The 26,782-nt window shown below is 35.5% G+C and overlaps 1 protein-coding gene across 16 annotated transcripts in view; it reads left to right on the top strand.

Annotated features, from left to right (window-relative positions):
- The window catches only part of TFPI (tissue factor pathway inhibitor), a 224,860-nt gene that overhangs the window by 188,947 nt on the left and 9,131 nt on the right, over positions 1–26,782 (top strand). For 8 of the 16 annotated variants that reach the window (XM_062579182.1, XM_062579187.1, XM_062579181.1 and 5 more), the window contains 7 exons: positions 189–276; positions 5,146–5,184; positions 6,106–6,226; positions 7,514–7,633; positions 15,127–15,327; positions 22,985–23,023; positions 25,098–25,274. In XM_062579182.1, the coding sequence (XP_062435166.1) occupies positions 6,205–6,226; positions 7,514–7,633; positions 15,127–15,327; positions 22,985–23,023; positions 25,098–25,274 (559 nt within the window). In that variant the 5' untranslated portion in view covers positions 189–276; positions 5,146–5,184; positions 6,106–6,204. Of the gene's footprint in view, positions 1–188; positions 277–4,426; positions 4,471–5,145; positions 5,185–6,105; positions 6,227–7,513; positions 7,634–15,126; positions 15,328–22,984; positions 23,024–25,097; positions 25,275–26,782 lie in introns of those variants that run through there. The other 8 variants (XM_062579183.1, XM_062579188.1, XM_062579192.1 and 5 more) reach the window with 6 other exon arrangements.

Genomic DNA, 26,782 nt, shown 5'->3' with positions numbered 1-26,782 from the left:
ATCCCTGTTAGACTGCCTCTCTTTCTGCTAAGTTGCTGGGACACTGACAGGCTCTGCTCTTTCGGGAGTAAGTTTGACTACAACTGACTCTGGGACTGACGCAGACCAGGAGTTTTTGAGCCACAGTATGAATATGTGGGTTTATTTGTTTGATGTTGTTTCTTTTCTCCTTACTATTCAATCTGCAGAGGCTGAGCAGTGGGTGAAGGTCTGCTCATCTTATAAAACTGAGAAGAAGCATGCACCATCATCTTTATTCTGAAGTGAAAATTTTAGGTTGGTCTCTCTGAGGCTTTGAAGTGCTATCTTTGGGGTCTTTTTCTAGTCTGGGGGGAAATAAAAACTCATACAAAGCATGTTACCTAAATAGAGGCTACATGTTGTTTCAGAATAATTTGCACAGAGGAAAGCTTTTGTCAAGGTTTCCCAAGATACTGCCATACTGATAGAGGAAAAGCAATCCCTCTCACTATTGAATTGAAATAAAGTGTTTGATCAAACTACTCTGTGCATCAAGGACTATACAGTGTAGCTCCTCTCTGCTCCTGGAGACACATTTCTGTGATGAGGAGTTTTGGTTTTTGTTTTTAATGAATCTTCTTTCTGTTGCCCGATCAGTCTGTGGCTGCAGAAATAATTCTCAATAGAAGTCCAGTTTTGAAGACTAGGAAGGTAGCCTTGCTATTGCAGCCTTGCTGACTGTAATGTGGTCACTATTTTCAAAAACTTTAAGTGGTAGAGGAGGAGTTTTAACTCAGGCCTCTAATACCAGTCCACCCAAGATAGTGGTATCCTGTTCAGAGGATATGCGAAAGATACACTGTGAAAACAATGTGAGATACATATTACCAAGAACAGAAATAAATTTTATTATATTCACCAGCCTCATTCACATAGTTTTTGAGCTGAGCTGGTGTTTTCAGGCATAGGATGCAGATGCGTCAAAGACATGTCTTGCCGTTCAGGAGATCCTGTTACAGGATCTACTTGTTCTGAGGTCCCTTAACTTCTTCACTGGCAATGCTAATTGCCTCACGTTGAAAACACAGGTCCAAATCCTGTCTGGTTTCTAATAAAAATAGCTTGCTTACATGTGCTCTGGTGGTCCAGTTTTTAGCCTTTGTTCTTGTAATACCTTTGGTTATGTTTGTTTTTAATACAAGTTCATCTGTTGCTGCTCTTTTGGTTCCAAATGGCAATTCCTTTATGAACACCCTCAAAAATATCTAAGGCCTTCTGAGCCTTTCTGTTCCCTTCCTTTCCTGCTCTGCTCCCTCCACTCAAGTGAGGCATTCCAGATCTGGTTTGGATGCGTAACAAAGCATAGTACAAGGTTTGAATACAATAATACTTGGACAAGGACAGGCAAGTTTGTCATTTGGCTGAGTGCTAGCAGTTAGACACAAATGTGACATCCAGCCATCATAACATCAGACTAGCAGCTTAGCAAACTGATCTAATGGGCTGTAAAGTATGATGTCCACTAGAAAGTTGCCCCAGAAGTGTGTAGCAAACATTAGTATGCAATTACGTAACATGGAAAGACGTGGTTGCTTAAAGAAAGTGCGGAGAGTGTCCCTGTGCTTTTGCAGTTGAAACAAATTACATCTTTGTAGTAGTGGGTGGTACAACATTACCAACAAGAGATTGTAATTCCCATTTTCACATTTTAATACCAGATTTCTCCATAGAACCTGACAGTGGAGATCTTGAATAGTAACTCTCAAAAAATGTATTAGAGGATTATATTTTAATAAATATTTAAGTAATAACAGCAATATATTTTTCTATTACATCTTCAAAGATGATTAAGTAAATACACATTATAATTATTTTCCAAAGAATTTTGCAACCTATAGATCTTCAGTTGCCATAAAGAGTTGGCTAGCAAAGACTTTTGCAATTTGAGGCTAAACAGGAAGCCTTATTCCTGGTTTTCATTTAATCCTTAGACAGATTTCCTTGCCAGCTGTTGTTTAGGTGCTGTAGAGTTGATTTCCTTTCTGGCACATGGCAGGGATTGAGTTGATTGTAAAATATGCATAGTACACTTAAAAATTGACACACATAGTATGGTGGAGTAGAAGCTGTCTTAAAAGCAGTGCTCAGTCTTCTGAAGTGAACATATATTTACAAAAAAGATTGACATATTTTTGTAGGATAAATTCAGGAATAAATCTGGGAACTTCAGGGTTTTCTGTTGTTCCTGGTAGTAAAAGATAAAATTTCTTTCTGATTTCTAAAACATCCTTTTCTGCTTGTTGTGATGTGCCTCACGTTATGCTTAGTAAGGGAAATTTTATTAACTCCTGGGGTAAGGAATGTGTTGAGGGAGCATGATTTCAGTAGTCTAATATGAATCATCTGAATCATTAGTTTAACTAACTTCAGTGAGTCAAACTGAGTTCAGTAAATATTTTGCCTAAACTGTGATTATCATTGTAATTTGAAAGGGCACAGTTTTGTAGAATTGACAAATGATAGGATTTTCTTCATACTTGCTCTATAGTAAATGAGAAAACATAATGCTTTAAATAGCTGTAAGATATGATCTGTGATAAAATACTTCTCAAGGCAACCTGCTGACTTGGCCAGCTGTGTGACAGTGCTACAGGTACAGTCCAATTAATTCCCAGTCATGTGGGTCCCTATAGATGGCACAAAATGTCATAGGGCAAACGTAACACATGTGAAGTATAGTGATTAACAAGTGTCTACTGTTAGACTAGAGGTACTATAATCCTGCCTTATGGGACCTTTTCATGTTTAACTTTAGGCTGTGCTAAATTCAATGTCAGACTATACATGTCTTATCTCTTGCTATTCATTTCTCCATTTGCTATATGCTTTGTCTCACTTTTTTCTTCTGCTTCCATTTCATGTACTGTCAGTGTGAATGAGCCACTTTTACAGTCGTTACAGTGTCACTTTATGCTGTTTTGTAAAGCTGTCTTTTTCTGGCTAATATAAAAATGTTAGCTTTTGTTTTGCTTTCCAGTTAGTTGGTTAGAGATACATACCATGCTGAAGATATGCTTGCTTCTGGACGTTCCAGTTACTGTAGAAATTACTGCAGAACAGTCTAAGCAAGTATATTTCTAAAAGCTCTGACTCCAGAAGCCACAAACTTCTCACAAAAGGCTGAGCTTTTACTTATCTTTCTTTATCAAGAAGTCTAGAGAAGTTTCTCGTATTTCTGTCTTTTAAGTGGCATAGTAAAAAAAGGTCTGGTATAAGACCAGGCCTGATCCTCTGAACTGCTGAGTCTTGCATGTTGACATCTGTTAATATCCTTCAATATCTGAGGATATCTATCTCTTGAGGGGAACTTCCTTGATTGCTTGCAACCCACTAGGTCCACCTGTAGCTCAGCTTGAGGGAAGCCAATGGAGTAACTCACAAATGAAAGTGTTTAATTAAACCAGTACACAAATCATTGCCAATTATCACTCACAGACTTTTGATCTCCTTTGTCAGATAGCTTAGATATTATATCTGTTACAGATAAAGTGTTTTAGAGTGCCAGTCCTAAGGAAATACTCTGTTTCAAAAAGGAGGGGAATCCCTCTAACAAGAATTAGGAATGTCAATTCAGGAAAACTGCATTAATGACATTTTGATGTAAAGAAAAGCCAATATTAATGCTGTCCTAAATTTCTGAAGTAGAGGAGTATCTTTGCTACTAGAGATTTTTCAGATTTTGGCCTATGTAATTGACATGTTCAGCATGAATTATTTGTATTTAAGACATTTTTGTCTTTCCTTGTGACATGCAGTATTTCACAGAAGTGTGTATTTGGCTAACATTGTATTTCACTGAGCAAAATGTCAGAGATAGTGTTTTAAACTGTGCTTTACCGTATGAATACTGTAAAAAATAAGCAGAATTACTAAAAAGAAATATAATAAGAAGCCTTTAGCTTTAAAATCCTGAGCAGCTGAACATGAAATTGGAAAGCGTGGACTTTTCTAGAGGGTTACTTTTTTATTATTATTATTGAGAAAGCACTGCCAAGTTCACTTTGATCTTGGATTTCAGTCTTCCTTTAGCTTAATGTAATGAATAATTAAGCTACAGAAGGATTTAAGCATTTCAGTACTAAAACCTTCACCATCATCACCACCCTTCATTCCACATCTACCCATACCTGACACAATCTATTGGGAATGCATGACCTTAGGGAAGGTTTGCAAGAAGATAAAGGGGATTATGTGTTCTGTCATTAGGCTTTGTAATAGGGCAGCTGTGCAGTTATACAGCTTGTTTTTCCTCTTGGGAAATTGTCCATGAGAGTTACTTTCAACCAAATACTGTTTTCAGGGAGACGTAGGGGGGTAGGACGAAGAGTAGAAATGTTGAAATGCAGTAAGGTTTTTTGTTTGTTTGTCTGTTTTTTTTTGTTTGATATACAGACACAGTGATTTGTCCTCAGACTCTCAGACTGATATTTATGCAAGATAACTAACGAGGTACAAAATTCTATTTTAAAGAGTCATCTTCGAATGATTAGGAGAAGTTTACTGAGGATTTGCATTTTTGGCTGATTGCTTGCTTTATTGTTTTGTTTTGTTTTTTGACTTGGGAACAGACTTTTGAGAATTTTGAATGGTTGAGTAAAAACGGATCAGCAAATTTTGCAATCTACAAGCTATATGTTGCAGATTCCTAGGAGAAGAGATCAGGGCCTAATTTTGAATGATACAAAAGAAAATCCAAATAGGATTTTCCCAAACTAATGAGAACTTTGCCATTGTGTTTGGAAAAGTACAAACAGAGAGAATGAGAGCCAACCATCAAACTTGGAATTAATCCAAGCGTAACTGAGGTTGCAGATAATTTCTGAGTTTCTTTATGAAGAGTCTCTTACTATGCCAAAGATTAAAAATTAAGGCTTCTAGGGAAATGAAAGTGCTTAAAAAAATTCAGCTTTCCCAAATCATTTCAAAAATTAAAACTGAAAGTGTATTTAGAATTTTTCATTCCCATTAACTCACAAGCAGACAGGAAATCTTTATTCGCATCTATCTTTATTCACATTATAATTTTGAGTGCTTATTCTAGTGTTGTTAATTCAAATTTTAGACTTAATATTTTTACCCATGCAATAATAGCACAATGACAAGGTTTTGTCCTTTGATTTTTAGAGATGCTGTAGAGGTATCCTGTGGCCAGCTAACTGACCGGTAAGTCCTCTAGTACACAGGTTGTGGAAAAACTATGGCTTATTCGCTGTAGATGGAGTAAACAGATTACTAGAAAACTGTTAGTGGGGAAAGGGGAAAAATAATATCTTATTAGGTAGCTAATATGTTAAATAGTATAGGAATATAGTATTCAATCATAAGAATTGTAGTTCTAGTGTAGAAAAACAAAGACATTACTGCTTTTTCTTTGAAAAATCCCTGAAAATGAGTGACTTGACTGTTGCATGTTTTCTCACTTTGTAGGCTTCAAAATTTGAGCCAAATTTTTTATTTAAAGAGCAGTTATTACAGCCCACTAGAAAGCAACATTTTGAGAATTCTTTTTAGAAATAATAATAAAAAAAAACCTTGAGAAAGTTTAAAAATCATGATTTCTAGCACAAAAAATGATTTGCATTACTGAAGTTTGCCAAATGTATGTGGATAAAGGATTTTATATATCAGTGTATGGATTAAGCTTAAAGATGTGGAAGACACATTCTTTTATGTAGTTTGGCAAGAAAGTGCTGTGCAATGTCCTGTGCAACAGGCTCTAGGTGACCCCGCTTGAGCAGGGGGATTGGTCTAGATGATCTCTAGAGGTCCCTTCCAACCTCAACTCTTCTCTGATTATGTGAAAGCATTGTGATGAAAACCTCAGTAATCTTGTATTTTCCTGTTAAAATAACAATTCCCTTGATCCCCAAATTCACTTTCTTAGTCGTGGGGACATCTATCAGTATTTTTCACTGTAAGAAATAGTACAGACTTTTAAAGGGAATTGTCCATAAATAATTGTCCAGTTAATATGCTGCTACTCATCATCTAGTCTAAAATTTCACACAGTGGTGTTCTTTCTTTTTTCTTTTTTTTTTTTTTTTTTTTTTTTTTTTTTTTTTTTTTTTTTTTTTTTTTTTTTAGGAGCACATTTGTTTTTGCAATAGATGCTGCAAGTTAGGAAAACAGAATACACGGGAGAGAAAAAAGTTATCATTAGGGCTCTGCTTTGGGATTGAAGATATGACTGCAGTTTCTGGCTGTGGTACAATTCTGAGTTGACTGTAACAAATTTGTTAATCCTTCTGTGTGTCTGTTCCACCTTTTTGAGATGTCCTTGCTTCCTAGAGTTTTGCTAGTGCTTACATATTTTCTTGGATACCACAGCTATGATTTACCTCTAACTTCATAGCCAAAGATTTATTACTCAGAGTTTAAGCTGTTAAAGACTTTTATTTATGTTGCCTGCCACTACAGCACCATCTCTCCAGGCCTCTTACTGTAAAACTTTATCCCAAGCTTAGTGACATGTCACCTCTTCTCCTTATCTACCCCCTGCTGCCTTTGTTGCTTTAATACGTCTGCATCACTTGTCTCCCAAAGGCACGTAGGCAAAGTCACTAGGGAGAAAATAGTGCTGGAAAGCCACAAACTTCCTAGTCCTTAGATCCTTAACTTCTATTTTGTTAACTGACTTAGACAGAGTTCAGTATCATACTTTAAAAAGGGCATATGAACTGGTAGTTAGCCGTATGTAGCTGAAGGAAATACTGATGCTACCTTCTAATTAGATTTTGAGGATCATTAAGGAACTTTAAGTTACTTTGAAAATATTTAAAATAATAATAATAAATGAAGCAAAAACTTCTCAGACATGCCCTCGTATGTGCGTGCACAACCTCATCTATGGCAATTTGAGAATGCCAGTTGCCATGAAATAAAAATATCTCTTTGTGTGAAGGACTATGGCTACACTGATCCCATTTGATAAATATGGCTCTGTACTTATTAAATGGTGCCTTCAATATTAAGGAGATATACAGGATAAAAAATAATTCTTAAAATATTAAAGTCCACGTTACCAAAACTTCACAGATTTCTGTGAAATACAACTTTTATGTAAGTCCAGGAACTCAATAATTGCCAGTTGATAAGATAATTGTTCAGAAAAGAATCACATGCTTTTGATGATGAATTCAGAGTGCAAGTAGACAGAGTAATATTTATTGTGAAAGATTAGAGGTGCCAGAAAGTGTTACATTTTATATGATTATGTATTCTGGGTGCTGATTTAAATTGTGATTTAAAGTAATAGCAAGCCCTCTAATCTATTATGAAGATGGGAAAATGGAATTGTAGTCACCTGAACACTACTAAAAATCTCATCCTGTTTTTCATTGTGCTTGTGATAGAATTATACTCATGTGACTCAAATTATTTCTAAAGCTCCAAATTTCTATATTTACCTATGTATCTATGTACTACGTTGCTAGTTACTTTTGCACAGCACTTCAGGAATTTAACTGTACATCTTCATTTATATGTTATTCAGGAAAGATGAAAGAAAGAAAGAGGGCATATTCCTTATCTTTAACTTTTATCTTCCTGTTCGTCTGCATCATCGAACATGGAACTGCTGACTCAGATGATGACAAAGACGAGGATGTTCTAGGTAAGAATTTACAAAACACAACACCGAAAACTATCTCAAATAAAACAAAAACCACTGTATTAAAATGCACTCTAGATGTAATTCTATACTTGAGAATTTTGGGGGAAAATTTCTGGAAGTGGAACTAAGCAAGCAACAGTGCTAAAAATATTGTGGGTCATTGTAGTGACAGGGATATGCTCAGAATTCGGCATTAAGCTCTAACAAAACTGTGTGGCCTCTATAGAGGCTTCTGTTCCTATGGGTTTGGGGGTTTTGGAACTTTTAATTTCAACCAAACGTTGTGTTAGATACCAAGATTTTTCCCTTAAAGCTCTGCTTTAGGAAAGTCACCGTTACTTTGCAAAGTTTCTTCTCATGATGCTGCAATTATAGATTGCCTTAGATGTTGTTCAGGGTATTGAAGAAGCTCTCTGTGTAACTCGAAGTGGTTTGGTATTGATGGACAAGTAAAAACTCTCTAGTTGAAAAGAGATTCTTGTTAAGAAAAATGTTGTCAGATGTGTGACTCTTAGGACTGAGGAGGTATCCTGATCCTTACCACTATAAGGCCATTGTTTACCTTCATCAAAATTAACTAAGTTGAGTCAAATTTCTATACTGGATGTCATTTTGAAAGAAATTTTAATTTCATCCCAAACAATTTTGAAAAAGTAGATAAGAGGAAAATACATTCTTGGGACATTATTAAATTTTCTTCTTTCCTTTGAGAAAATTCTTTAAAATGGTAACTGTTCCTTAAGCTGCAGAGAACTATGCAATAGATACTTCTCCCATTTGGCAGCCCTGATTTAGATGCCCGACTAGGAATGGAACTCAAAGAAAGATTTTCTTGTTGGCAGTCTTCTTTATCTGCCCATATCTTGTCCAGTTTCCAGTCAGATTATTTCTCTCTATCAGTCCTTTGCAGCAGTCTTTCTTGAGACAAAAACATTAACTCTACACAATCATGACTATACTACAAATGAAGCTAGTGCTGTAAGACTTAGTCATCACAGTTTAAAAAATATGAGCCATTCTGCATTAAGCATATGCTTAGCATTTTTGTGTAGCTGGGCTGTTTCATAGTGAAGAAATTTGCCCTGAAGCTCGTAAATTCTCTTCTTCTGTGAAGGCAATGTTCCATTTTTCTTTGCTCTACTTATGCAACTCTGTTAAAGAAAAAAAAAAAGACACTCAGCCCCTACTTGCAGTTCATGAAGGCCAAATTCTCTTGTTTGTTTAAATAAAAATGCACTTCCTCACTAGAGCAAGTTAGGATTCTAATTTCATTATTATGATCTGCTGGATTAATCCAGCATTTTTTTTCTCCTATGTATTTATTTTGTTTGTAAACAAATACAATAAGAAAACATCTCAATGTCTTTTCAAATAGTTCCTTTCTCAGGTATTTATTTATTTCACAACCAGTCATTTAAGATTATACAACTAGTAACTAATTTAGTATGGGGAACAGTTCTGAACATTTGAGTCTGACCTAAAAACAGTCAAATGGGATGCTAAGAATTTAAATGAAGAAATGAAGGCTTTTTTGTGACTATTAAAGGTTCAATTGAGGCATTTACAAAAATTTATTTTTGCAGTATTCTGATTATATTTTTATATAAGGATTAGGTTGTTACTAATTAAAATTCCTCCCTTAGTTCCTTAGGAGTGAAATTCTGGCTTCACTGAATTTAACTGCAGAAATCTCATAGACAGCAATTTCACTAATAGCATTTATTTTCTGACCTAAACAGTTGTATAGTATTGACACGTTTCACCCCAGAATTCTATACATTAAAAAAATACATATGACATGAGCTGGGTGCATCCATTATCTGTAATGTCATACTTCAAATTCGCACTGAGTACAAGTGCTAGGTAAGGGGGAGGAGGGGTCTGTGTATGTCTATTTGTATTTAAATTACAGTAATAGTTAAGGTTTCAAGTCAAGTCCAGCAGGATAAAAAGGATTCTCAATATGTTCTGTCTTCTGGCAATAACATTGTCATTTCTCCAGTAATCAATTACAATAATAACAGAAATAAAACATACAAAAATAACTGTTTTATGTGTACTATTCAGTAATACCACTTGTGGTTGGCAGCCCTGTAGTTGATGTTCCAAAGCCTGAAGAAAACGACTCACAACAAGTTAAATGTGCTTTTTATTCTAATGTGAAAGATTATCAAGAATTAATGTGACTGCTTAAGGAAAGAATAGGAAACACATGGGTAGGAAAAGCACTATACAGCGTGTGGGTGGGAAGCTGTCAAACTGACAAAGATGGAGAGAGAAAAAAACAGTTATTCATTAGTGACAAGGTGCTTAGTTTTGATACTACTTATCAAAGAGAGACATTTACAAGAAAGCCTGGAAAGATGACAGCCTATCTTTAAAATTAAGAATAGCCACAGTAACATATATAAGGATGAGACTCTATAACCTAAGCAAACATAACAGAAAGTGTTCTACGTAAAACTCAATAATATCCAAATTTCAGTTCTATACATTGTAGAACAAGTTTAATTCTATTTTAATTTATATAGTTCTGAAAAGCAAATGCAATAATGCTTGTCTTTTGTATTTGTTGTGCCATAGGGATAATACAGAAATCAATTTGCTTTCTCATTGAAAGGATTTATTTTTACCCTGCAGCCTTGCAGATAATCCATAGATTCTAAAAGTCATTAAACTCATTGATTATGTCTGTGCAGGAAGAAAAGTACTATTTTTGCTTACACTAAGGTAAGAGAATTGGAAAAAAGAAAACATCAGTGCTCCTATAAGATGTTATTCACCACTTCTGGTTTTGTAATATTATATTGCCTGTTAGTAAAGTAGTACTAGGGTTTGGCATTTATCATCTAAGTTTCCTGTGCCCAGGGCTACAGTGTAACTAGCTACAGATTACTAGAGGTTTCACATCGAAGTTTCTGCATGTCAGTTAACAGTACCGGTTGATGTGTTAAACATCTATGTCTTGAGTTGCAAAAACTGCAGTGTGAATAACATAAATGTAAGAATGGCTGTGCTGTGCTGGAGCTGTCTTAGCCAGTATCCCGTCTCTGACAGTTACCAAAAGCAGGAAGACTGACGGAATGGAGAAAGAAGGTAGTGACATAAAATGTCTGCACTAAACCCATGTTCATTTTGAGCCATTTCATCAACAGTACTTTGCACTTATTGCAAACTGTGGCCTGTAAAGAAAGTTATAGCAGAGTAACTGACACTCCGTATCTTCTCATGTCAGGCTACCATGTACCTGACCCAATAAAAGCTTTAAGTTATAAATTTTTGGAATCCTTTTTGGTTTTTTTTTTTTTTTTTTTTTTGTTACGGTATGTAATAACTGCTGAGTGATGGTGACCATCAGCCGCAACCATCTATTAACGTATTTCTAGTAAAACAGTGCATGATCTCAGTCAAGGGTAGTGCAGTCCTATAATTTTATAGCCTTTAAAAAGTTTTATTGAGTTGGATGCCTAATATAAATGCAATAGGGCAGGATCCAGTGTAGAGACCTAAATTCATTTTCTTTTTAAAATGACAACTGCTAAATGCTATTGTACTTAAGAAGGAGAATCAATGCATTCAAAAAGCAGAAAGTAGAAGGGTTTAGTGCAGACATTTTATGTCACTACCTTCTTTCTCCATTCCGTCAGTCTTCCTGCTTTGGTAACTGTCAGAGACGGGATACTGGCTAAGACAGCTCCAGCACAGCCATTCTTACATTTATGTTATTCACACTGCAGTTTTTGCAACTCAAGACATAGATGTTTAACACATCAACCGGTACTGTTAACTGACATGCAGAAGTAGAAAATAGTTGGCTAAGCACCTGTATAACAAGGTTATATTTGCTGAAAAGCAAGTGGAGGTTACAGTACATTATAAAGAAAGCGTGATCTTGTAACAAAGGCAAGTAACTCCTTGATGCATTAAACAAAACAAAACAAAAAAAAAAACAGGATAATTATTCTGCTTGATTTGGCACTAACAAGGCCGTGGATAGAGTATTATATTAGGGCAGCACACTTAAAAAATAATCTAGACCAACTGGAAAAGATCCAAAGGAGGGTAGCAAGGCCGATGAAAAAAAGGAGTGGAAGAAGCAAGTTTAAGTACAGAGATAATTGAGAAGAGACAAAATTCTTCCAAAAGTAATGAAGAGACTGGATAGTGTTAAGCTATTCTTCCTATGTACTAAAGGAATGCTGAAAGGATTTAATTTCCGGTAAAGTAATGTAGAGGCTGTATATTTTGAAAAAAACCTTTTTTTGTGAGAAGGATAATGAAATCCTGGAACTGGCCCCTTCAGGTTGCTGGGAATTTTACTCCATTAGGGGCTTTTAAGAACATTTGGACATCTGTCAGAGAAAGACTCAATGGATCTATCCCATAGAAAAATACAGAACTTGGATGAGATACTTTGTTAAAATTCTTTCAGGTTTAGATTCTCATATTCTGTTGGAGAAGATTGACTGACCTTCGTAATAGTCAACTTCTCTAAATGTCATATCCTATGCCTTTCATACAGGACCTAAAATATAGTCCCAGTGTTGAAAAGCAGAGGAGGAGACTTTGCACTAAGCAAAATTCCAGGTATAAAATAGAGATATGAGGATTTATGTCTATGCAGATCTAGCCAAACACTTGCACTTGCCTTCTCATCTGCTGCTCTGGTCTGAGAAACAAAGCTAATTTTGTATCCATCTGCATGAGCTAAGTGCTCCCAGGTGTAAAATAATGGGGAAGAATTTCATCACTGTTCCCAGGCACAAGAGTGATTCACTTCCCTTGAATCCCTTTGAGATTACTTTCTTTATAGTCCCTATAGTTATTGTTCAGAGGGAGAGGGCTTAGTTTGCTGGAGGTTTCACAGGGTACAGATTTTAGTCAAAGTATGGTAATTTACTAGCACTCCTAAGAAAATAAATATTCTACCGTTCCATAGGTTGCCCAAAGTTGGACACACAATCATTACATTTGCAGCATAATTCAGTATATTTCCCAGTGGTTCTGGTGCCACTCACTCAGACTGCAAAGGAAAGGCCTTAGGAGGTAATAAAAACAATGATTTGGTTCTGTGGATTTGATGGGAAATAGGCTAGAGGCTGAGACCAGAAAGTTTCCAAGAGAAACTCTAAGCCATTGCTTCATGGTCTTTGGGTAGTTTCACAACTATGCATGCACAGTTTTTCTGTTTTGATAGCCTGTAACATTGGTCAGCATGATGTAGCAAGCAAAATGGGCTGGCCTGACCCCAGGTCTGAAATTCCAGTAGTTAAGAAAGCTATTAAGTTATCACAGTCTCTTTTCTTCTAGACTGAACTGGGTTACTGACACAGGGCATTTTGGAGATGTGTTTTCCTTTGTTCTAAGAAAAAAAAATTATTATCCAGCCCCTGTCTCATTATTCGGCCAACCCTTACCCACTCCTATTTGAGTTAGATCAATTTCTATGCAGTTCTAAATGTTTGATTTACCATTTGAGGAGCTGCTTCACAATTTACTGAAAACTTTGATGTTTTGAAGGCATTTTTTTCCTCTATTACCGAACGGAGGAATTTGAAAGTTTCATTTTGCAATGAAATATCCTGTCAATTTTCTTAGCCTTTTAAAAGTCCCTTCCAAAGGATTCTGAAACCTACTGGAGACCCTTAGGCCTATGAGCTCCAACTTGGAATCTAGAACTTTTGTGATTTCAAAATCCTAATTTTTCTTAGATTCATGAAAGCCCGGACAAGGAAACTGGCAAGTAACCGAATTCAGAAATCTTTTTAGCTAGCTGAGCTCCATAAAACTGATGTCTCTGACAAGTGTTTCTTTTGATTCTTCCACATTTCTTATCAATCTTCAATAATATTTTCAAATCCAATTTTATAGGTTCAAAATCTATAAATACCATTTTACTAATGAGGAAGCTGAGACACAAAGCTATTTTAGGGGCCTTACATATAACATGAGTTTTTGAAATTGAACATCTTCATCTGTATCTTAACACTAAAATATCCATTTTAAAAATGGAAGATCTAATCATTTGCTACAGTTTTTATGTTGATGGTAATTGTATAGTAAAAATTGATAATTTTTCAATGATTTAAATACAAGTTAAAAGATTTTAGTACTGAAAATTCTTTCTCTTCTGTAGGTTGTAATAATTATAAATGGATTAAATAGAATAAAATTAGGAAATTTCCACTAACCTCAGTATTTATGAGGATTTATCTCAGCTGTGCATTTCATTTAAAGATTACATAATAAAGCTAATTTTTTGTATTAGCCATCCAGAAAGCAGATTTATAGTAGTTATGTCAATTTTTACCATAAAGCCTGATTTTCCTTGTCTTAAAGCCTAATTTTGTCAATTGTTTTGATTAAGACTGGGAACTTATTCCAGTTCTAGGAAGATGTAATAACAATGTTAATTCTTGTCCTTGTTCCTCCTTTTTCTTCTTCCTGGTCCACTGCAAATGGCACTGGTAGGTATCTTTGTATATATGTAGTAAGAGACACCAATATTCTGGTTTGGTCTGTGAGAATGAGAGGATTTCAGCTCTGTTCTTCTTGCTACTATTGCACACGTACAGACACTTTAAAGCTTTGAAAATCCTTAGAGGAAAAGCATATATTGATAAGAGAACGGTATCACTGCATCATCAGTTACAGATATTTTATAGACAAATTATCATTAGTAATACTTTGGTAATAATCTTCTTCATAAAAAGACAGTTTTTCCAAAGCATTCTGTGAGCTAATAATGAAAGACTCAGATGGAAATGATATTTCTTTTCTAGTTTTGTTCTTCTTAGTTCTTGAAAGCTCTAACACATGCAGACAAAGAAAAAAAACAGTATGATGGCCTTTCAGTTGGACCAGGCAGGTTTAAGCACCAATAAATGTGTAAGCTGATAGGGGAATGGTGCCCTCTGCAGGGCTGTCTTGCATAGTTGTGCCACTGAGATGTCTGCTATGAGATGTCACCCTATTTACAAGACTGCTGCCAGGGTTTTCTCAACGTATGTGTTGTTCAGAATTGTTCACTGGCTCCTGTGAATAAGCCACTATCCAAGCTATTTATAGAGAGTGTGATACCACAGAGGTCTGCTATCATAGAATCAGTAGGGTTAGAAGGGACCTCTGGAGATCCTCTAGTCCATCCCTCAAGCGAGTGGCCCGTACAGGGATTGAACCCGCAAGCTTGGCATTATTAGCACCATGCACTAACCAACTGAGCTAAACCTAACCCCTATGTGAGGAGGACTTGAAGTTTGTAACATGAGCTGTTTCGGTTGAAAATTGCAATCACATGTTCCATTTCAGTGAATGGAACCTCTGTTCTAATGAAGCTTAAAATTTTCTTTTTACATCAATATTTAAGGTATACAGAACTTTACAGGTTAGATACCACGCTGTGCCTCTCAAACAGGAAAGGCGTGCAACTTGATTTTGAAGTTAGGCTGTCCAGTGGTTTATAGTAATTATGCTACTTCTCCACGTTATCACAGGTGCTGCTTTACCACCGCTGAAACTGGGGCATTCAATTTGTGCCCTGAAAGCAGATGAAGGTCCATGCAAAGCAATCCACATGCGCTATTATTTCAACTTGCAAAGCCGTAAGTGTGAAATATTTGAATATGGTGGATGCCACGGCAATGAGAACAACTTTCTTACGCTGGAAGAGTGTCAGAAGGCATGTGTGGTAACAGGTCAGAACCTGTTCTATCTGTTTTTCATTTGTGTCTGCTAGTTGTCACAAGCTCTAGGAATTTTGGAGTCCCTCTTCAGTTCCTGTAGTTCCTGTAGTGTGCCGCCTCAAATTATACTCTCAATCGTTATGTTATGGCATGCTATAGTCACCTGAATTCATTCATATTGTGCAGGCAAACATACACGATCTGAGTAGACAACGTATGACAGCTTTTCAGAGAACTTGTGGAATATACAGAGTAATGCAAGAAACAAGTTTATTTTCTAACTAGAGCTCTTTTTTGAATGAGTTCTTAAAATGAAATTGATTTGTAAGTTGGGCTAAGAACCAAGTTCCAGAAGTGGTGGTCAGTATAGGTATTCTTTATTGCTGTTAGATATCTACTTAAGACGCTCTAATAAGTAGATATTCTAATATCTCTCTAGTATTTTAGAATATCCTGAGTCCTGATCCTTCATCAGTTAATCATCAAAAAAGAAGAAAATGACATGCAGAGATTAGCAGAATATGCCAAAAGTGCTTTATGAACGCTGGTTTTGCTATTAAAAATGTTCCTGATAATTAACTAAGGCTTTTGGCCTTGTGAAAGTAGTAAAATGATCCCTCACGGAAGTGTATGGAAGTGAGAGGATTCTTAAAATTTGAAGTTAATGCTAGTGGAGCTAGAAATGTGGCAAGCTCATATTTGTAGAGACTTAAAAAAATTCAAGACTTGTTGACAGTTTTCTCTGAATACTTAATATGGATTTCATTGGAATCAGGTTTTCATGGGAATCAGGTGGAGTATGTCTGGTTGTATAAAGAGGGACTTCCCTTTAGTCGTCCTAGTAATGAGAGGCACAATAATAATAGAAAATGAGTTCCAGAATAAATAGCTCTTCAAAGGTGACACTCAGGTAATCTTCAAAGATGCCACTCAGGTAATACAACGACCCAAGTTGTTGTTGGAAAAAAACAAGTTTTTTTCCCAGTCAGTTCATACACTGGATATTACTGATGTTTGTGATGTTTCTGATTTATAGAGTAAAGCAAGGGTAGTTTCTTCCTACTTTAAGTGTGCCAGGATTATGTGCCTGAGTGGAACATAAACTACAATGGGACTAAGTATAAATAATAGCAAAGTCTAACATGATGTGTTGTACATCTGCACAAAGTTTCATTGGTGAAAAATATCAGAAGAACTAACAAAAAGAAATACTATCCTTGTTAAAAGACTTTGACTGTATTGATCCCTTTGATATTTCCAACTAGGAGCATAGTTTTTTATTCACTCGCTAAATGTCAGGTTGAGTCAGATTATTTAACCACATACATCTATTTTCTGATCTGCTGGCACCATCGTGTGGCCTGTTGTTGAACTTGATGTGCAGATAATGCACTCAAGAAAAAGACATCCTCACCCTAGAACTGATGCTTCACAAACGTAAACCTTAAAATTTTGAGCAAAAGCAGATTTGAGATATTTTTTAAACAATTCTATCTTGCTTTTAAACACTCTTGTTCTTATAAAATCTCTGGCAGATGGAAAAAAAAAACCAGTAAGAAATTTTATCAACATCTTGGCAAAATAAAAAATAATCAGATCACTTCATACTTTACCTTAATAGACTTTCAGTGCCTTTTACTCCAAGGATTGGTTTGGTGCTATCTTTTAGTGACTTCTGGTAAGATTCACTAATGAGCCTGAGACCAGATGTGCTCCGGAGAAGTGGCAAGAATCAGTCATAGTCTCACTCTGTTTTCAGGAGCCATGTATAGGTAAATGTAATACTTAAGATATTAAAATGAGGTGTATATTGACCTGACATATCATCAAGGAATACTGATATGGGTGACGTAATCCTTACATTTCTTAATGCTAAAATAACATCGTCTGTTATTTCAAGTCACAAAAGAGATGACGTAAAGAAAAGCATCCTTGTGAACATAAACATCTTGTGCTAAATGCAAGCAAACATGAAATCAATGAAACTTGGTCCTTCTATGTGACTCTAGATTGAATCTTAAACCACTTCTTATTGAATTGACTGAGAAGGGGAAGAACTTTTATCAATTATTTAATTTCTTTTCATATTGAAGTCTCAGATAGGCTAGAAGTGCAGATTAGTATTTTGGTGCTCAGGTACACGTAGTTATTTATTTAGAAATTAGTTATCACAAAGCTGTTTCCAACATTCATTGTTCCCTAGAAAACATTATTTGTGTCTTGAGTTTTTCATACCTGAGTAAAACAGACAGATACATAATATAAAATTTAAGTGAACTGTTCTTAAATCTTTGTAAGAAACTATTGGATAGAAGAACGTGACAGTTCCTGTTATAAAATCAAACAGGGCAGAAATTCAGTGCAGAAGAGTGGAAGATCCGGGTTGTACTTACTCAGTATACAAAAGATGAGAATGACATTTTGATCCTTTTCTACCTCAGATAATTTGTTTTTATATTGCTGGAGATTGTCCTATCAAAAATTCTAGCTGTTTGTCCTATTCAGAACTGAACTCTGCACTATCTAAGGACAATAAATAGCCTTGTGGTGCTTATAGTAGAGTTTATAAATTGTACTACCTTTGGATTTAGCTCAAATTTCTCATATTAAGGCCTATGTGGTAATTCCATTATCTTTATGTTTGGTTCTTTTTCTCCAACAGGAACATGCCAGCTTTAATGCATGGTAATAATGGAGGGGCACGTGGTACTTATAGCTTAAAAGGCAGGAGTTGAGGTCTTGCTTTAGACTTGAGCTGAAGTCAGCCACTCTCTAAACCAGATGTAAAAGACTGCTTGATCATTTATCATTTGCTATTCATCACCTCCTAAAGGCTTACGGCTACAGAAACGGATGTCCTACCTCTACTTAACCCAGCCCAAGTGGATTTTTGAGTATAAATTAATATTACTTATTCTATATGTTCATCTAGAAGATGTTTCTTCAGCAAAACTAAATGATGTTATTTTTGTGAGCACAGAGAAGAATTAATATAATTTTAAATAGTTTTTAAAAAATTACTCAAATTGTGGTGTTAATATTTAGCATAGTAATTGTGTGTTTACCTGACAGTGGGCTTTCTGGACTAAAATTCTTCCATTATCATAAAATCAAACAGTTTCCATAAGTCATGAGTTAATATCGGGACTTAACTCATGTTTATTTTTCCACGAACAATGAGCCCAAAAGGGAAATGAAACTGTGTATATATATATATACATATACATATATATATATACACGTATATGTATGTATGCAAGTTTAAAAAATGTATGCTAACAGGATCATTTTAAAAGAAAAATTTGCCTTTAAAGGCATTTTTCTTGCCACTACAGTGGTATTCCACATTTTGTTTAGACGGTTGTGATTAATTTGTTTCTAGTTATGGTCCCACAAATCTAACAAATATAATTCTTAAAGATAAAAGCCAGAAAGCTCTTTTTCTTGATTAGCATTCAGTGTCAGAAAGACCTGGAATTTGGGATGCAAATTTAGCTCTTCTTTTTCTGTCGCCAGACTGGCTTTTGACACATTACTTCTCGTATCTGATTTTGAGTTTCAGCTGAACCCACAGAATTTTTGCCATCCTCAGAGCACGGTTTTATCTGCAGACTGCAGCTGCCAGTATCTTATCCAGCCATGCATCTTTCTGGTAGTTTGAAATGTTCGTCCTGAGTTCCAGTTTAAAGGCTAAGGTAGAGAGCTAAACTGAAGAAAGCAAGGTTGATAGATACATTTGGAATGCAGAGTGCACAAGAGTCATGATCAGGTCCCATAATTACAAAATTACTTCCTCAATCTAATGTTACTATTTTAACCAACGATCTTATTTTGACTTCAGGGTATATGTTGGATCAAAATCTGGAATAAATCTTCTGGACAAGATTTTATACTGGCAAATAATTGGCTTAATTCCGTAGAATGAAACTGAAAGTTTATTTAGATGAGAGCTGACTTAGTGTCTGCATGTTGGTACTCATCCTAAGGTACAGTATTTGGTGTATGCATGATAGTGATCCAAGAGTGATCCAAGAATGTTGAATCTGCAACTAGGAACTGGAGCAACACGGACCCATCATGTCTGTATTCTCTGAACAGATAACAGCAGTTAAAATGGCCTGATGGCACAGCACACTGCAGACCATCAGCCATAAACCAGGGTTCACTAACAGTTTAAACTGCTTTTGCCAACGTAATTCAGCAAAACTAAATCTTATTTGTTAAATCTGGCTCTCTGCAGTCTTAGAGTGTGTTGCATGGTTGTATTCATCTCACTCAGTGTTTCTAATATTTATTATTGAGGAAGGATCACTAACTTAGTAACTTTGCAAAAGATCAGACTGAAAACAAAATTTGAGTGTTGGGAAAATGCTTAAAAATAATGATATATCTAAGAGAGACTCAGGGAATTCTCCTTACTGACCAGTTTCTGGATTCTCAGGATAGAATTTAGATGTATTATAGAATATATCTATAGATTATAGAATCTAGATATTTCTAGAATCTATATGTTTTGATCAAGCATAGAGAACATTAAGGTTAAAAAAAAAATCTAAGGGAAGTTATGAGATTTATAAAGTCAGAAGAAATAACTTGAGTAGTCCAAATGTCTGATTTTCCATTAGTAAGCACAAAGACAAGAAAATCAGCCAACATGAGTGAGTTGCTGGGCTTCTTAAATCAGAATAACTTTTTAAAAAATTTTTTGAATGAATGAGCCTTCAATAAAAGAAACAATCAGTTCTCAAAACTAACTGAAGTCACCATGAGAGAGCTCAGAATGTATTTTTTTCTCTGCTACAGGTTGACCTCTCTAAGTTTCTCTAGGACAGTGTTCTGATTCAAGATGCAGTCTCTTGGAAATCAACAGTGATTTTTTTCATGTGCCCAAAATTCACTGCTTTAGGGAGTCAAAAATTACTTCTAAGAGAAGTTTTTCTGTATCCCCAAGTGTTTACTGGATATGAGTAGAATCAGAAATGCCAGCACTAGCACAAAAGTCCTGATTCTCAACGCAGTGAATATATATCTTAAAAAGACTACCTAACCTTTCTCACATGGCAAAATATGTGCTGGTAAAAAGTTCTGAACGTGACAGCAGTGTTAATGCCTGCTCTTTACACAGCAGAACCACTCAGAAATATAATGTGTTTACACAGAAGAAGTTAACTCAGCTGTGGATTTGGCTTTTTGAGTGAAACCAGAAGCAAAAGACACCACTGAAATTGTGGTGAGATTAAATAATTCTAGGCCTGTATAAACTCACAATAAATTCTTCCTGTTTTGTGCCAGAAGAGTAGAGATCACATACCAAAGCATGATTGCTGATTCTGGCCAGAAGAAGACAGCTGTGTGAAGTTAGTGAAATGGCCTGATGTGAGTGTCCAGAAAATAAAAAAAATAGAAAGAAAAAAAAAGGGGGGTCATGGTTTTAATGCTGAAGGCATAGCCTGCTGCTAGCAGGAAGGACTGGAAATACGTTTAAACAAACAGTATGTTGCTCCAAAGTGCATGTTGTGTCTTTGAATAATATTTTTTAAGGATGCCAGCTGCATTGTTCCAGAGAAGGAAGGAAAATGTATCATGAAAGACTTTCTACTAGATAGACTTTATTTGAAAATATAATACAATCCATGTTTCCAACAGAAAAAAAGAAAAAATAGTCTAGAAAAATAAGATGTGGTAGGATTATGGCACACAAGAAGAGTACAGCTAAAACTAAATGCTTTCTTAGTCATTAGCAACACCTCTTAAAATAGGAGCCATGGCAGATATAATACTATTTAAATGACGGTTACAAACATTCTGGAATATGAGTGGAGAACAAACTGCTAAAACTACTTCCGGTTTTGATCTGTGAAGAGATTGTTTTAAATAGTCAACAGTAACAACAAGAAACCTGTTAAAATTACAGATTTCAGAAACAGTGAGGATCGTATGGCTCAAGCATCTTCTGTTAATGCTTCAAATAATCTCTGTGGGATCCCATGACAAGGAAGCAGCACAGCAGCACATCTGCTTTCCAACAGGAATCATTTTCAAACTGGGACCATGCTAGTAGGTACCTCTGAGCTGATATTGAGCACAGCACTCCTGTGTCTCCCACTTCCTGTGGTTGAGTTGACCAACTATATCTCACACACAAAGTCACAGAGAGGCAGCAGTGATGTCTCTTGTATGCATAATGTAGAGACCTTCCTTTGGGAAATATGCTGTGAGAGTCTTAACGTTACTGAAATTCTGACAAGAATCTACACTTCCTTTTGAATTCCCTTTCATTTCATGTTTCAGGAAGGCTAGATGACAGGGTGTACTGAGACTATGCGAGCAGATCTCTGGAAGAAGTGTATCCACTGAAGCAAGATGAGCCATCATCAGTATAAAGTAGCTCTAATCTGCTTCTACCACTGGTATTACAGGGAACTGCTATCTTCTAAAAGGAGGGCAGTGTAGCTAAGTAGAGATAATGCCAAAGTCAGGCCATAATGAACATATTGGCTCATTAGAGTATGTTTAATTGACTGATGGAGCCCCAAGCTTGCAAATTTGAACTGCCTTTGCTTTCTAGCAGACAGCTGCAAGTGAAGCATTGGCTGTATCACTTTGTCCTTCTCTCAGATGCAGAAGGTTAGTGGGGAGAGAGCACAGGAGAGAGTTTTAAAAGAACAAGCATTTTGTAATGCCATTAAGAAAAATCCAAGTTCAAAAAAAGGAATGCAAAGCAGTGTAACTACTATGATTGCATGGTAAGGTACAAAAGTTACTATCTCATATGCCTCTGAAGAGAGGTTGATTCTGTACCATGGCTTGAATCTACACCTTGTAATGGAAAAAGTATGATCTGTCCTTGTCCATCTCTTTCTTTTTTTGACCCTGAAAGATTTGTAACGCTTATTGTACATTAGCCAAGCTTTAACAGTGTCCAGTTGGACTCCTTTGTAACTTCATGATTAAGTGGTCTCCTAGAAGGGGATGGACGTGTGGTTTCAATCCCTGAAAAGGAATGTGAGGTTAAATTCAGATATTGGACTTCTTGAGCAAGTACAATAAAACCTAGGCTCTACATTAAAGATATCAACAGCAACTTCACCCCACTGATGATGCACTGAAAAAAAAGTGCAAACAGGTTTTCTGTTTATAGTACCCTCTAGACAATGTGCTTTAATATCATAGACAGCATAATAAACACTTTACTCTGACACTACATGACATAGCAAAGGGAATTAGATAGCACAGCCTCTTCTGAAACTTATCTTCATTGCTAACTAGATCAACTCCAAAGCTATAAGCAGTATCAGTAGCTACAAGGAGTAGCAGTTGGTTAAGTAAGGCTGCTGATTTAAACCTATTTTGAGGAGTAAGATTATATTGTATAGCATTTTGCTTCCAGTAAGATGAAGAGGAATTTCCCTGTTCAATTCAATAAGGGCATAATTTCATACAATACTTTCTGTATCTTCAAATTTCAAATATAGCAGATCTTTTCATACCAGAGAATTGATATTTGAGTCCTCTGGTAGAACAATGTTTATGCTCCTCTAATAAAGAGAAGAAGGGAGGGAAATGAGGTATTCCTCCTCCTCAGCATTCATAGTCACTGCTACGTTCCTTGGTATCACATGCAAGTGAGAATTTCCCTCTCTGATAAATATTTTTCTTTATATTACAGAATTCCCTCTGAAGATGATGTTAGCAAAAATTAAGAAAGGTAATTATGCTTACATAGTTATCTTGAAACTCTCTTATTCAGTGATAAGGAGATTAACTTTTTTTTGGTAGATCATTTATGTATTGTTCCAGACTATCTCCTAATAAAAACAGTAATGTCAGACTAAAGTGAAATGTTATTCCTAAACATCATCTTATATATTCATCAAAGACTATGGGGACAATTGTAATTACCAAACATAGTAGCTGCAATTTGTTCTCTCAAAAGTAAGCACAGTGTGGCTCTTTCATTCTCTTTCTTCACTAATGAGAAAAAGGATTCTGCAGGGATTTAAGCATTATGTGATTAACAATGATATGGAACTTTTTATAAAGTGTTTTGAGAATCATCTAAATACTCAGTTCACTGTTAGAATGACTTTTCCTATTTTTACTGAAACAGAACTGTTTTAGTATTGCCTCTGCAGAAGCTAACAGGGCCATGGTAGATGCTCTAATTATGCACTAAACAAGGCTGCAAGTTCTGCTGTTGAAACTCCTGAATGGGGCCAGCTATTCACAGTAATTTAAATGCCAGATGCACAGGCTTCCTAAGTAGCCAGTCGAAAGTAGTCGGCTCCTAACTTAAGCACTGAGATCATTTGTGTGAAACACTGTTATCTTTTAAGGTAACTTATGTAGCTGATATGGATATTTAAGTTTGATACTTAGGGTAGATCTTGTGGTGACTTACCCCAGCCTACCTCCTTCCATATTTGGGACTCAACTGTACTGGCCCATATGGTGATAGCCAGAGTTCACCAAATACAAACTTAAATATATTTCTTCAGAAGTCAGCTCTTTTTTCTCTGTTTGCCAATGTTTCCATCCTTTCACTCAGTTCACGAAGCTTTGTAACAATTGAAATACAAGATATTGACAACATTTCTTGAGAAAACTGTAATTATGAACTATTATAATGCTTTATACAAATAAAAGAGCTAATTGAATTTAGTAATGTTATTGTTATAGCAATGATTTTGAAAGCTATGTGGCTAAAAATATGTAGAATAGGGTGCGACTTCTTTACAAATCCATAGTCCACTTCAAAAAATGTTAGGGACTTCAAACTAATTGTTCTACAGTCATTTATATTATTATGGCAGCCTTCTGCCATATTAATAACATTTTTTAAATCTCAGTATTCTATTAAGTTTCATTTTTAAAAGTTGTCTATGTGTCATGTCTGATATCATTGTCATATATGATGGCTGAACACACTTTCCTCTGCAGATCAGGTCAATCAAGAATCGTATTTCAAAGTATGTAGCAGCAAGAATTTGAGAATACTTCCAGATATATTTCATTATTTCTTGTATATTTTTCTTTTGAAAATACAGTTTAGAGAAAAAATTAAATACGATGAAAAATCAATATTTGGGGATTATAGCTTTGCTATATATTTTTCTTTACTGCCAGAAGTCACGATATCATGTCTTGATATTTAATCGTATTATGTTATATTAATTTACTAACTTTTTATTGGTTGATAGAGTAGTTACAGATTGCAGACTAGGAACTGAGACTGAAAAATAGTGCTTAGAATAGCTGCTCTGCCTCCCAGTTTCCTGTATCCCTTTTTTTTTAGCAGTGGACTGCCACAGACAAAATGCGTTGTTGGATTTTTTTTGTGTGTGTGTGTGTGTTCCTTTTTTAAAAAACTATTTCCTTTTCCTTCTATTTTAAAATTTCTTTCTATATAACTCATACTAACATTGACTAAAATAAGTACACGAATGGGAAGAATTTGTAAAAACTTCTACAGAGCAGAAACTAGTGTTCATCTCCCTAGAGCTTCGGTGTAGGGGGACGCTTAGAGAAGTTACCAGTCCTCATTTTCCAGGATGTGATTTACTGGATCCTGTCTGTTTGAAAAGAAAAGAAAAAGCATAAAAATGTCCCTCTAATGTTCCAGCACAATTTTATAGCTAGAACAAAAGCAGTACAATAAAGCAGCAGTCTTTAGTCCAAAGTTACAGGTTTATTTTATAAAATTCTTTCAGTTCAGTTGTCTCAGAATGTTTGGGGTTTTTTTTTCTCTCCTGACTCTGTTCATCATTTGCTGTTGTTTGTAGAAAAGCCCAACTTCTGTTTTCATGAGAAAGACCCTGGAATCTGCCGAGGCTATTTTTCCAGGTATTTCTATAACAAAGAGACAAAGATATGTGAAATATTCAAGTATGGTGGGTGCCTAGGAAACCAGAACAACTTTAAGAATTTGGAAGAATGCCAGGCTACCTGCCAAAGCAGCTGTAAGTTGTTGTTCTTACTTTTCTCAGTTTTATTCTTGTATAAAAAACCACTCTGTTTTTAAGGTGTTTGGCAAAGAAAGAAAGGCAACTTAATGGACCTAGACACTGCAGTAATTTATACCTGAAATTAACACATTCTTATATTAAAATAAGCAAGAAAATATAAAGTAAAAAGGAAACAATTTATAAAACTGGCATACATTATTAGTTTTAATGAATATCACAGAACTACATTTTTTACCTTTTTCATGCCAATAATCTGCATATATTTTAATCCTACAAATCTCTGCAAAGCATGTATTTAACCTGTGTATGAAAACGCACAATATTAATTTTCATAAATTTTCATAGTATTTCATAGTTTTAATTTGAAAGAAAAATGTATGATATATTATTTGAAAGACAATGTTAGAAATAATAGACAGATGAAACTATTGAAGTGACATCATTTTCAACCAAAGAAGGGATTTGTTCCACAATGAGTTTCCTCATAGCTTGAGGCATCATACATTTCTCCAGTAAACATATCAAGAGGGGACAAATATTATAAACACAACTCTCTAGGATAGAAGTCTCATGAATTTTTTTTTGAAATGTATTATGAAAATATGCGGAGCTACGCTGAAGAAGACAGAGTCTTTACAGCGGTAGAGAGTATAATAACAGGGAATGAAGAAATGGACCTATTCTGGTTGCAGCCACACAAGGCTTAATAATTTAGCTAAGATGTGCCAGCCTCTTGGCTTTATAATGTCAAAAAAAGTGTGTATGTGTGTATGTATACATACATATATACATATACGCACACAGACACACACTTTCCCATACATCTGACTGTATTCCTTTCAAACTAGTTCCCACAGTTAAAAGAAGTTCCAACATGGGAACTTTTGTTCTTACTATTTTTCTGTTTTACTGTTTCCTTACTGTGTGTTGCTGGCTTTCCACCAAAGGATCATAACCTGGGGAATGAAAAAAAAATCACTTCCTTCACTTCTGGATGATTTAGCCAGGCAGCTTAGGCTATGAAACAGGCATTTAGACTGACCCTGGATCATCCTTCAGCTTCCTCCTACTATGAGTTCTTATGAGTTGTTGTATTTCAGAATACAAGTAACCTTTGTAACACCTCTCCACTTCTCAAAGTACTAGCACAAATACATTTTCCCATCTAAGGATCCAGACACTTTTGTCATCTCTCGTGGACCTTTTTCCAGAACTGTTTCATAATCTCTTTTTGGTGAGGGGGACTTAATTAATTCAAATTTAGATTAAGACAGATCTACTACAGTTCCTTTTTTAAGAACTTTTAAAAGATAAATATACAAAGCCATACGCTTTTCCCCTACCTTTTCTGAAGCATTTTTCCTAGGCTCTGACTCCACTTTCACCTCCTGGATTGAAATTTTCAAATTTTTTTTTCTAACTTTAATCTAGAACAACACCTCCTTGTAAATTTGTGTTAATATCCAACAAGAAGAGGGAGGTGGTTTGGGATCATTGCTGTT

The sequence above is a fragment of the Rhea pennata genome, chromosome 6 (genome assembly GCF_028389875.1).
Source record: "Rhea pennata isolate bPtePen1 chromosome 6, bPtePen1.pri, whole genome shotgun sequence".
Lineage (NCBI taxonomy): Eukaryota > Metazoa > Chordata > Aves > Rheiformes > Rheidae > Rhea > Rhea pennata.
Note: the sequence above shows the minus strand (reverse complement) of the source record. Positions and strands in the feature narration are given on the sequence as shown.